The following is a 13033-nucleotide window of genomic DNA, read 5'->3' as shown; positions in this document are numbered from 1 at the left end:
TTTTATAAATTCTTCAGGTAGCAGAAACCGTATGGGTTTTGTTCATCATATGCCCAGTAGTAGCAGCTTATAATAGGCACTCAATTAAGTAAACTTAGCTTCCTATTCATTATTGCTTTTGAAGACTGGCCACTGACAGGAGTCTGTGTGCCAGCTCCCTCTCCCCTTTTTTGTATTTAAGGCTCAATCACTATTTTAGTCTTATCTTTATTTTTTCTGCTTTCCAGTCCTCCATCCCTTACGTCCACAAATGTATTCTTGGAAGGTTTCTGGTAGTAGGCCATCTACTTAGCTAGTTTGCTTATGGAAAGGTAAGTTTAATGGGTTTTAAGTTTTCTAAAATTGTGTGCCAAAAGTCATTTGTAACAGGAACTGAGGAAAAGCAGGATGAAGTATCGAGAGGGAGTTGTAAAAATCATGTCTTGCCTAGCCAATAGCCAAGTCTTAACTTGTTTTCCTTAGGATTTCCTTAGGATTTCTGATTAATGGGTATTGTGAAATGAGCTATAAGCCTGGCTTTGGAACCAGCAATGCCTGGCTTCTTTACTACTTACCAACAATTTGAATTCATATGAATTAGTGAGCTTTCGTGGCCCTGTTTATTTGCAAATAAAGGATGATAGTGATACTTCACAAAATTGTTTGAGAAGTATATCAGATTATATGTAGAAAAGCAAGATATCTGGCATGTGGTAGATTCTGAACCAATATTGGTTTTCTTTTCTTTCTTTTTTTTGAGACAGGGCCTCACTTTGTCACCCAGGCTGGAGTGTAGTGATATGATCACAGCTCACTGCAGTCTTGACCTCCCCGGGTTAAGGTGATTCTCTCACTTCAGCCTCCTGAGTAGCTAGGACTACAGGGGCATGCCACTATGCCCAGCTAATTTTTGTATTTTTTGTAGAGACGGAGTTTCACCACGTTGCCCAGGCTCAAGTGATTCTCCCACCTCAGCCCCCCAGAGGGCTGGGATTACAGGCGTGAGCCACCGTGTGTGGCCTTGGTTTTCTTTTGGCGCCTCACACATAGCACTCATTGTCATGGTATCCAATAAGTATAAATGATGTTGTAGCAGAAATAATCTATACTTAATGCAGTGAGATGTCATCTAATTGTTTACATAGCCTGTGTCTGTAGGCTCTGTCCGCCAGCAGTGACTGGAACAGTTACCTTCATCCTCAGGTATATTTGCAGTTTATGGAATGTAGGAGAGAAAGAATACAAGAAAACATTTCTCTCAGAGCTTGGGAAGCTCTATAACTGTTAGCCTTGCATTATAATAATCTAGGATATCCAGATGTAATCTGAGACTCCTCATTTTTGAAATCACCAAGGTTTCTAATTGCCTGTTTCCTTAGGGGTGTGTGGGTGTGCAAGTGTGCACATTTTTATGCTCATTAAAAATCTGTATTTTGGCATTGCTAGTGATACCTTATTGGCAGGGAGAGTATATTAAAATATTCAGTAATCAGTACTGCATATACTGACCGCTAAATGGATTCCATCCTTCATACCAGAGCAGGATCCTATAAGCTTCCAGCTGTGCCAGGCATTAGTCCTTCAGCTGCTGGATTATGAGGTTTGGGCCAGCACGGTGGGGTAAAGCAGGGGAATAGGACCACGGCTATGACTCATTACCAACTGATTCAGAGCTATTTTACTATTTTAACAAAGATAATTGTTAAAATGCATACCTGGGTGCATACTGACTGAGTATTGGCCTGTTTCTTCATAATTAAGTGATGAATGAATTCAGTGATTAAATTCTTCGATGTGATTCTACTTGAAGTTAATATGAATTTATCTTAGTAAGATAGAGGAGCTTGTACTTTGCTGACCTTGATGTTTGTGTTCAGATAATGGAAAGTGAAATCTGACTTTGATCCGACTGAAAAAAAAAGTTGGAATTCAGTTCAGGAAAATGTTCATGAAACAAATATTTTTAATATTAAAATGTGTCAGGGAGGGCGAATGATCATGCTATTATGGAAATCTTAGGAGTAGTCGAATTAGAGATACGGTTTTTATTTTCTGTCTTCATTTTTTTCTTTTTAAACAATAATTGTTGTATGGTGGAAATCGTGAGTGTTACAATCTTATTCAGGTAACTTGCTTTATTTTTGTGTTTTCCTGTATGTTTATATTACTCATTTATCAATTTTGCACGTTTATATTAGGGCTGGTAACCTTTTTATGTCAGATGTTTTTTTCCTATAAAATGGCTGTTTTGTAATGTTGGAGTAATCCTATTTTGATGCTTTATTTTCCTTGAAGTTTCCTTAACTTTATGATAATATCTCTTAAGCGAGCCCTCAGTACCAGTTAGTCCTGTGGTATTTCCCTGCTCCATTCCCAGTGTCACATTTTTCCCCTTTTCCCTCAAATTCTCAATATCCTCCCTCTCTGCCTCCCTTTCCAATGATGACCTTACTTATTTTACTAAGAAACTGAAAGCAATCTGACAATCTGAAGGTAAAGTATTAATCTTCTGCTCCCAAATCTGTCTTCCTGCATATTATTATTCTTGCCTTATGTGAGACAAATTCAGATTATTTGGGTACAGAATTCTGTTCCCTCTCTTTTAAGAACTTTGTCTCTGCGATTATCTCATTTACCATCAATTTTGATCTTAAACACCTGAACCTTATTTTATGCAATGCATATGTAATCCTGACAGTTATGTATAACTTTTATTTTAGAGACGAGAGCTCACTGTGTTGCCTGGGATGGTCTCGAACTCCTGGGCTCAAGTGCTGGGATTACAGGCATGAGCCACCAAGCCTGGCCTATAAATTTAATTCACAATTTCTAGCAAATATTTATTTAGCTCCTCTTTATATAACATTTTGTGCTAATACTCTGGGCATACAAATGTGAATGTTCTCTGCACTCCAGGAGTTCTCTACCCCTCAGTAAAAGAGGAAAGGACTGTTAGCACTGAACATCTCTTTCCTTCATAAAACATCTCTTTCCTTCATAAGGTCTGTGAGAAGGGTGCCCAGAGTTCTGAAGAGGAAACAATTCTTTTTGGTTAGAGTAGTAGAGAATCTTAACAGAAGAAGTTAGATAGAACTTCAGCTGTATCTAAAATGGCGGACACATTTTGAATTGTCAGGTAAATGCATGAATCAAAGGTAACGAATTTAAAAAACGTACTCTGAGCAGTGCAGGGGTACAAGGGAGAGAGAGTAATGAAAGAATAGTCTGGGCCCGGTACGGTGGCTCATGCCTGTAATCCCAGCACTTTGGGAGGCTGAGGTGGGTGGATCACCTGAGGTCAGGAGTTTGAGAACAGCCTAGCCAACATGGTAAAAAACCCATCTCTACTAAAAATAAAAAACTAGCTGGGTGTAGTGGCGAGTGCCTGTAATCCCAGCTACTTCAGAGGCTGAGGCAGGAGAATTGTTGGAACCCGGGAGGCGGAGGTTGCAGTGAACTGCAATCGCACCATTGCACTCCAGTCTGGGCAACAAGCGCTAAACTCTGTCTCAAAAAAAAAAAAAAAAAAAAGAATAGTTTTTACAATTACGTTGGGGCTGTTAATGGAGGTTCCTGGAAATTGTCCTAAGAAGTTTAGACTTCATTTGGATCAAGAGCCACTAAAGATTGTATGGTAAGGAATGTTAAAAAGTACTCTGGTAGTGTTAGTAATGAATTAGAGGGAAGTGAAAGTGGAGTAAAGGGAAGTCATTTAGGGAATTTTTTCAAACCAAATCCTATTTCATATGCCCTAAAGAGATCCTATGGTGTTTTTTTTTTGTTTTTGTTTTGTTTTGTTTTGTTTTTTGGTACAGGGACTAGACTTGCATGAAATACTTGTTTTATAAATTTTAATTTTCGTGTTAAGTTTTCTTAAAGCAGGAAGATAATCAGTTTTCCTTTTGTGAGAATCTAGTGTCTGAAAGGAGATTATGCTACCGAGACACATACGTACTAGGGGTAGATCTTGTGATAATTTAGTCTTGCTCAGGAGGGCATACATATGCTTATAGAAAATCATAGACTGTATCTTGCTGGTACCTGATAGTATCAGTCAGGCTGACCAGCTGATAAGCTCCATTGAAAAGATTATAGACCATTTGTTAAAAATCTTTTATTTATTCATTCAGATTCAGATACAGATCTTCATTCAGTACCAGTGAGTAGATAATGTGTTAGAATCATCTGTTTCCCTCTTTTATTTGACATAGTTCACTTGAAGCTAAGAATATAAAATTCTTTCAGAGATTATATAAAAACGGAATTTTTTTAGTTTTGTTTATTTGTTGTTTTGACGCAGGGTCTCACTGTGTCACCCAAGCTGGAGTATAGTGGCGTGATCACTGCTCACTGCAACCTTGATCTCCTGGGGTCAGGTGATCCACCTCAGCCTCTTGAGTAGCTGGGACTACAGGTGTGCACCACTACATCTGCCTAATTTTATGTAATTTTTGTAGAGATGGAGTTTTGGTCTGTTGTCCAGGCTGGTCTTGAACCCCTGGACTCAAGCAGTCTACTGCCTCAGCCTCCCAAAGTGCTGGGATTACAAGCACATGCGACCATTTTTTAGTTTGTTTTTGTTTGTTTGTTTGTTTGTTTCTTTTTTTTTTTTTTTCTTTTGAGACAGAGTCTTGCTCTGTTGCCCAGGCTGGAGTGCAGTGGCACAGTCTTGGCTCACTGCAAGCTCCACCACCTGGGTTCACGCCATTCTCCTGACTCAGCCTCCCGAGTAGCTGGGAGAACAGGTGCCCGCCACCATGTCCAGCTATTTTTTTTTTTTTTTTTTTTTTTGTATTTTTAGTAGAGATGGCGTTTCACCATATTAGCCAGTATGGTCTCGATCTCCTGACCTTGTGATTTGCCTGTCTCAGCCTCCCAAAGTGCTGGAATTACAGGCATGAGCCACTGTGCCCAGCCTGTTATTTTTATTATTTTATTTTATTTATTTTTTTGAGACAGGATCTCTCTCTGTCATCCAGGCTGGAGTGCAGTGGTACAATCTTGGCTCAATGCAGCCTCGACCTCCTGGGCTGAAGCAAGCCTAGCACCTCAGCCTCCCACGTATCTGAGACTACAGGCACAAACCACCATACCTGTGTAATTTTTAATTTCATTTTTGTAGGGATGAAGTCTCACTATGTTGCCTGGGCTGGTCTCAAACTCCTGGACTCAAGCAGTCCCCCTGCCTCAGCCTCCCAAAGTGCTGCAATCACAGGCATGAGCCACCACACCCAGCCCATTGTTTAGTTTTTCGATGATTATTTGATGCTTATTTGTAAGGCACTGTATTGGGCAATTTGTTGGGTATAATAATCAAGTTAATTTATTCTAAGAATCCTTTTTTTTTTTTTTTTTTTTTTTTTTTACATTTTTTACCCTGAAATTGGGGTGCATTTTGGAATCAGTGGAATTCTAAACTTGCTTTCCATAAAGTCAAGTTGTAATATAGTTGTATGAAAATCTGCCATTGATACCTGATGTGGTAGACTGAATAATGGGTCCACCAGCTATGTCCATGTCCTAATCCCTGAAACCTTTGCAGCTGTGATTAAATTAAGGCTCTTGAGATGGGGTTTTCCTGGAACTTGGTAGGCCTGACATAATCACAGTGGTTCTTATTAGAGAGACACAGGAGAAGTCAGAGCCGGCAGCAAAATAAATGTGAAGTGGAAGCAATATTATGTAATGGCATGCATTCACTTGTAGGATTAGAGAATGTTCTCCTGGAGGAAGAGCTGAGCTGAGATCTGAAGAATAAGTTAAGAATTGGTCAGGTGAAACAGAAGAGAGTATTTTGGAAGGTTCCATGTAGAGTGAAAAGCCTATCTGAAGATTGAGAGGTGAGGAAGCATGGCTTGAAAAAAATTTAGCATGATAAGGATATGTGCAGAACAGTGATTCTCAGCCTTTTCATACTCATGGCTACTTCAGTGCTAAAATTTTTGGTGGCGTTCTTAAAGGAATTACACTTTGAACACTTGTATTAAAATAAAAGTTTCAAAAAAAGTATCACATACTCACTTGATCCCCTTCAGAAGCCTCTATAAGACAGCTTAAAGTAAAACTGTCTTCTGCCTTGATGAACCTCTTTTAGGGCCTCTTGAGGCAAAACTCAAGCATACAATCTTACTTGGTGTTCTTCTGTGGCTTCTTTGCTTTTTTGTGGCAAACAGTATTTTTTCCCACCAGCTCAACATTCTATTTGACTTCACCATATCAGTAAGTATCTTAAGTGTAGCAAAATTAAATTTTATTTATTGATCAAATGTCGGCAGAGGCATGTGGAAGACTTGCAGTGTACTAGTATATTAAGGCATACCTCTTTAAAATTATTGTATGAAGAGGTGGTGAGTGATAAAACAGGAGTGATAAGCAGGGGTCAGATTATGGAGAGTCTTCGCATTGTTTTCTATTTACTGCTGTAACAAATGACCACAAATTAGTGGCTTCAAACAACATGAATTTATCACCTATAGGTTAGAAGTCCACCTGAGCTAAAATCAAGGCATCTACGGGGCTGCATTCTCTTCTAGAGAATCTAAGGGAGAATTAATTTCTTGCCTTTGTCAGATAGCTTCTAGATGCTGCCCACATTCCTTGGCTCATGGCCCACTTTCTCCATGTTCAAAGCCAGCAACATTGCATCTCTCTGAGAATTCTTCTGTAGTCACATCTCCCTCTGACTCTTCTACCCCTCTTGTTCTGCTCTTAAGGATGCTTGTGATTATATTGGTCTCACCTGGGTAATCAAGAATCCGTTTCAAGGTCAGCTGATTAACATTCTTAATACCATGTGCAACCTTAATTCCCCTTTGCCAGGTAATCTAACATATTCACAAGTTCAGAGATTAGGATATGGACGTATGTTTTATTGGTCATGTTAAATAATTTGAATTTTTTTTTTTTTTTTTGGTGGCAAGAGAAACCATTAGAAGGCATCAAAACAGGGAGTAACAATATCAGATCTGCTTTTTAGGTAAATCACTCTGGCTATGTTTGGTGTGTCATACAATTTAATAGGTCATTTCCAGCACCTTTTTCTACTGATATATTAAAAACTTTATTTTGCAATAATTTTAGACTTACAGAAGTGTTGCAAAGATAGTACAGAAAGTGCAGTACCCTTCAGTCAGCTTCCTCTAACGATAACTTATGAAACTTTTTTTTTTTTTTAAGACAGAGTCTTGCTCTGTTGCCCAGGCTGGAGTGCAGTGATGTGATCTCTGCTCACTACAACCTCGGCCTCCCAGGTTCAAGCGATTCTCCTGCCTCAGCCTCCCGAGTAGCGGAGACTACAGGGACTTGCCACCATGCCTGGCTAATTTTTGTGTTTTTGTATTTTTAGTAGAGACGGTGTTTCACCATGTTGGCCAGGCTGTTCTTGAACTCCTGACCTGCCTCCCTCAGCCTCCCAAAGTGCTGGGATTTACAGGTATGAGCCACTGTGCCCAGCCCATCTTCCAAAATTTTGGTACATTTATCAAAACCAGGAAATTAACATTGGTGAAATAAAATTACAAATTGTATTGATGTTTCACCAGTTTTTACACCAATGTCTTTTTTTCTGTCTCAGGATTTAATTCAGAATATCATTTTGCATTTACTTGTCATGTCTCCTTAGCCTGTAGTCTGACAGTTTTTTAGTCTTGTCTTTTTTTTTTTTTTTTTTTTTTTTTTTAATGACTTCCTCGCTTTTAAAGAGTACTGATTAGGTATTTTGTAGACAGTTCCTCACTTTGAGTTTGCTGATGCTTTCTCATTATTAGATTGTGTGTATGAGTTTTTCATAAGAATACCACAGTGGTGAAGTATGCTTCTTACTGAGTCATTTCAGGGTTTGCATGGTACCAGCTTGTTTTATTACTGATCATGTTAACCTTGGGCACTTGACTTGGTTAAGAGGGTTGTCTTAGCTCAGGCTGCTATATTGAAACACCATTGACTGAGGCTTAAACAACAGATATTTCTTTTCTTTCTTTAAGGCAGTGTCTCACTGTCACCTGGGTTGGAGTATAGTGGCTCAATCATGGTTCACTGAAGCCTTGACCTCCCAGGCTCAAGCAGTCCTCCCACCTCAGCCTCCCAAGTAGCTGGGACTACAGGCATGTGACACCATGCCTGGCTAATTTTTCTATTTTTTTTTTTTTTTTTTTTTTTTTGTAGAGACAGGGTTTCACCATGTTGTCCAAGCTAGTCTTAAACTCCTGGATCCAAGCAATCTGCCTGCCTTGGCCTCCCAAGTTGCTGGGATTACAGGCATGAGCCACTGCGCCCAGACATTTATTTTTACAACAATTCTGGAGGCTGGAAGTTTGAGATCAGATTGTCGGTATGGTCATATTCTAGTGAGGACCCTCTATCCACCTTGTCACTGTGTGCTCACATGGCCTTTTCTTGGTATGTGCACATAGAGAGATCTCTCTCTTCTTTTTATAAGGGCACTCCTTCTCTCATGGTGGTCCTGCCTTCATGACCTAATGTAAACCTGATTACCTCCCAAAGGCCCCACCTCCTAACACCATCAAATTGGGCCTCAGCATAGTTTTGGGGGGACATAAACATTGAGTCTATAATAGAGGGATGTCTATGAGGTTCTTCCTCTGTAAAGTTATTTTTTCCTTTTCATGGTATGTTTATTAGGAGTGATTCACTTAACTCTAGCCTACTCTCAAAAGAAAGAGAAGCTGGATGCAGTGGCTTACACCTGTAATCTCAGCACTTTGGGAGGCTGAAGCAGGAAGATTACTTGAGGCCAGGAGTTTGAGACCAGCCTGGCTAACATAGACCTTGTTTCTACAAACAAAGTAAAATTATTACCAGGGTGTGGTTGCACTTGCCTGTAGTCCCACCTACTCTGGAGGCTGAGATGGGAGGTTCCCTTGAGTCCAGGGCTTCAAGGTTACAGTGAGCTATGATCACACCTTTGTAGTCCAGACTGGGTGACAGAGCAAGACCCTGTCTCTTAAAAATGTAGGAAAAAAAGGGAATTAAACTCTGCCTTCTGCAATGAGGTGTACCAAATGATTTGTGGGCTTATGTTCAGATCACCACAGTAATTAATAAATATTCCTTGGGAGATACTTTGAAGTTAGTCTACCATTCTGTTTCTTCTTAAAATTTCACTCACAGCCGGGTGCAGTGGCTCACACCTGTAATCCCAGCACTTTGGGAGGCCAAGGTGGGTGGATCACCAGGGCAGAAGTTCAAGACCAGCCTGGCCAGGATGGTGAAACCCCATCTCTACTAAAAATACAAAAATTAACTGGACGTGGTGGCAGGCACCTGTAATCCCAGCTACTTGGGAGGCTGAGGCAGGAGAATAGCTTGAACCCGGGGTGGGGGGCAGAGGTTTCAGAGAGCCAGTATCGCGCCACTGCATTCCAACCTGGGTGACAGAATGAGACTCGTCTCAAAAAAAAAAATTACTCACTCATTTTAGCATTTCACTAATGAATTTTGCTTACTCTCACCTGCCTCAATTATTACTGTGCAATTTTTTTTTTTTTTTTTTAAAGAGCCAGAGTCTTCCTCTTGCTCAGGCTGGAGTATGGTGGCTATTCACAGTTGTAGTCCCACTACTGATCAGCATGGGATTTTTTATATCCTTAATTTCCTACTTCTGCCGGTTCACCCCTCCTTAGGCAACCTGGTGGTCCCCTCCCTGCTCCTGGGAGATTACCATATTGATGTCAAACTTAGTGTAGACACCCAATCAGTGTAACACATGACAGCCCAGAACTCCTGGGTTTAAGGGATCCTCTCTCTTCAGCCTTTCCAGTAGCTGGGACTACAGATATTTGCCACAGCACCAGCTACTATGGATTTCTAATGGTAATTTTCTCTTTCCCTGTTTCGTATAACGGAGATTTCCCCGTTTAATCCCATTTTAAAATTTATTCAATCATTTGTGTATGTTATTATAAACTCAAAAATGTTTACTTTATTCTTTGAGGTATAATCCAATGCTGTATATAGAGAAGGAGACAGGGTCTTGCTCCATTGTCTAGCCTGGAGTGCAGTGATACAGTCATGGCTTGCCGCAGCCCTAACCTGCTGGGCTCAAGCAATCCTCTCAAGTAGCTGGTGCCATCTGCCTAGCTAATTTTTTCTTTTTTTTTTTTTTAAAGAGACGGGGTCTTGCTATGTTGCCCAGGCTGGTCTCAAACTCCTGCCCTCAAGCAATCCTCCTACCTTGACTCCCAAAGTGCCAATACTATTGATACTTACTTTTGTTGCTCAGATTATTCCAGCTGTGGCCATTGGGAGCTCTTTTATGTTGGCTTCTGTATCCCTTTCCCCCAATCCTTTTGTTGTTTGGGCACTTCCTTACTTTCTGACACTACAAGTTACTCTATCTTGTACTTGCCTTATCCCAGTACCAAAATCAACCCTATGTCCAAGGGACTCTGGTTTCTTTTATTGGAGGATGATATTTAGAAACCAAGAACTAGGTGTTGGATATGCTTATTACTACGGTGGTGTCACTGCTTCAGGCTCTGAAAGTGGACAGAGCTAGGAAATGTGAGTATGTATATGTATATGCTAACTCATCTATAATTATTTTTGTGTCTGTCTATCTGTATCTGTATTACCTAAACATCATTCAGTTAGGTTATCATACATTTGTAATACAATTAGACTGATCTGTCACAGTCTGTATTCTAGCCTAGGTTTTCTTGACATCCTGGTTGATTTATTAAAGAAAATTTACGTATAGTATATTTCCTTTTATTCTTTGTATAATACAGCTCTACAGGTTTAGATAAACACATGTAATCATGTATGTATTATGCCAGTGCAGTACCATCTGAAACAGTTCCATCACCATGAAAAAAAAAAATGTTCTTGTAGTCAGTGCCTCTCACCAGCCCCTGGCAGCCATTGCTCTGTTCTCTATCCTTGTTTTTCTGAATGTCATATAAACGGAACCATGTAATATGTAGCCCTTTGGGTCTGGCTCCTTTCGCTTAGCTACATTCATCCATGCTGCTGTACAAATTCATATTCTGTTCCTTGTTATTGCTAAGTAGTATTCTGTTTATGTGTGTACCATGATTATTTGTCCCTTCCTGTGTTATCAGACATCTTGGTTGTTTCCAGTGTTGGATAGTTATAAAAAAAGCTACCATAAACATTCATGTACTGGCTTTTGTGTGGACGCAAGTTTGCAGCTCACTTAGGTAAATAACTAGAGTGGGACTGTTGGGTCACGTAGTAAATATATACTTAAGTTTATAACAAATTGCAAAATTATTTTTCAGGGTGGCTGTACTGGTGTGTATTCCCTCCAACAATGAGTGAATGTTTCTCTTGCACCACATCTTTGCCAGCATTTGATGTTTTTGATAGTGTCTTGTTGTAATTTAATTTATATTTTCCTAATAACTAATGATAAGCATCTTCTCATGTGTATATTTTACATTCTTATAACTTTTTTGGTGATGACCTTTTCAGATCTTTTACCGATTTTTGATTGGGTTGTCTATTTTTTTACTAGTTGAGTTTTAAGAGTTCTTAGTGTATTCTGGGTACAAGTTTTTTATTAAGTGTCTGATTTGCAGACATTTTCTTTCTGTGTTATTCTTTTAATTTTCCTAAACGTTTTCATGACTGTGTCTTTTTATTTTATTTTATTTTATTTAGACGGAGTTTCGCTCTTGTCCCCCAGGCTAGAGTGCAATGGCGTGATCTCAGCTCACTGCAACCTCCGCCTCCCGGGTTCAAGTGATTCTTCTGCCTCAGCCTCCCGAATAGCTGGGATTACAGGCATGCACCACCACACCCAGTTAATTTTTGTATTTTTAGTAGAGACAGGGTTTCTCCATGTTGTCCAGGCTGGTCTCGAACTCCTGACCTCAGGCACACCTGGCCAACTGTCTTATCTATCTTTAATCCCCCTTAGCTCCTTTCACAGAGCATACTTTTTTTTCATTTTGGTAAAGTCAACTTTATCAATATTTTATGTTGCTGAGTATCATAGGTGATGTTGAGGCTCAGAAAACGAAACCTCAGGCTGGGTGCAGTGGCTCTCACCTATAATCCCAGCACTTTGGGAGGCTGAGGCAGGAGGATTCCCTGAGCCCAGGAGTTCAAAACCAGCCTGGCCAACATGATGAAACCCTGTGGTCTCTACTAAACATGCAAAAATTAGCCAGGTATGGTGGTGGGTGCCTGTAATCCCAGCTACTAGGGAAAGTAAGGCAGGAGAATCACTTGAACCCTCAGGTGGAGGTTGGAGTGAACTGAGATTGCCCTACTGCACTCCAGCTTGGGTGACAGAGCAAGACTCTGTCTCAAGAAAGAAGGGAAGAAAGAGAGAGAGAGAGAGAGAGAAGAAAGAGAAGAAAGAAAGAACAAAACTCCAAAATGAAGGCCTCAGAAGCAAAAGTTTTTCTCTAACTTTCTGTTGCCGCCTGTCTCTCAGTCCTGTTCTCCCCTGAGGCTAGCCTTAGAAACCAGATTCCCTCTTCCCCAAAGCAGGTCATAGAAACTGGAACCTTTTTTCCCCAAAGCAAGCCATAAAACCTAAAAATATTACTCTAACTTTCCCTCTGTCCTATCTGTAAAAACTGGCTGTAATTATCTCACCTACCTTGTTTGACTGTAGGTCATAAAACCCATTCCAGAGAGGGTCCTGCCCCATAAGCAGTAGGAAAGAATGTGTGCTCAGGCCAAGAAGAAACTAAACAGATAGGCCTTCCTGGGTTTCCCCATTCAGTCTGTTTACATTAGATTATAGCCTTTTTATCCAATTATACTTTTGCATGGCTGTCCATACTTTGTTGAACCTAAGCATAAAGATGGACAATTTCCTCTATCTTTGGGTCTCATTCTGAAAGCCCCCATGTATTACATGTTAAATAAATTTGTATGTCTTTTCTCCTGTTAATCTGCCTTTTGCAAGTTGAGTTTTCAGCACACCTTCAGAGGGCCAAGGGGAGCTGCCCCTTTCACCTCTATAGTACGAATTCATTGTCAATCCCAGATTCCCTTCAGAAATCTATATTTTCTCTTAAATGTTTAATTTACAATGAGATTTAGGATTCTTTTTATT

The 13033-nt window shown here is 40.0% G+C and overlaps 2 protein-coding genes across 6 annotated transcripts in view; both read left to right on the top strand.

Moving 5' to 3' along the window:
- MCUB (mitochondrial calcium uniporter dominant negative subunit beta) overlaps nt 1–13033 on the top strand; it is a 1088652-nt gene that overhangs the window by 865120 nt on the left and 210499 nt on the right. The gene's annotated exons all lie outside the window — the stretch shown is intronic.
- The window catches only part of SEC24B (SEC24 homolog B, COPII coat complex component), a 106119-nt gene that overhangs the window by 7176 nt on the left and 85910 nt on the right, over nt 1–13033 (top strand). Inside the window, exon 2 of one of the 5 annotated variants that reach the window (XM_050790983.1) lies at nt 8143–8235. The exons of the other annotated variants lie outside the window; for them this stretch is intronic. Coding sequence (XP_050646940.1) covers nt 8143–8235 — 93 coding nt within the window. The remainder of the gene's footprint in view (nt 1–8142; nt 8236–13033) is intronic. 5 annotated transcript variants of the gene reach the window in all.

The sequence above is a fragment of the Macaca thibetana genome, chromosome 5 (genome assembly GCF_024542745.1).
Source record: "Macaca thibetana thibetana isolate TM-01 chromosome 5, ASM2454274v1, whole genome shotgun sequence".
Classification (NCBI taxonomy): domain Eukaryota; kingdom Metazoa; phylum Chordata; class Mammalia; order Primates; family Cercopithecidae; genus Macaca; species Macaca thibetana.
This window is presented reverse-complemented; position numbering and strand designations above follow the sequence as displayed.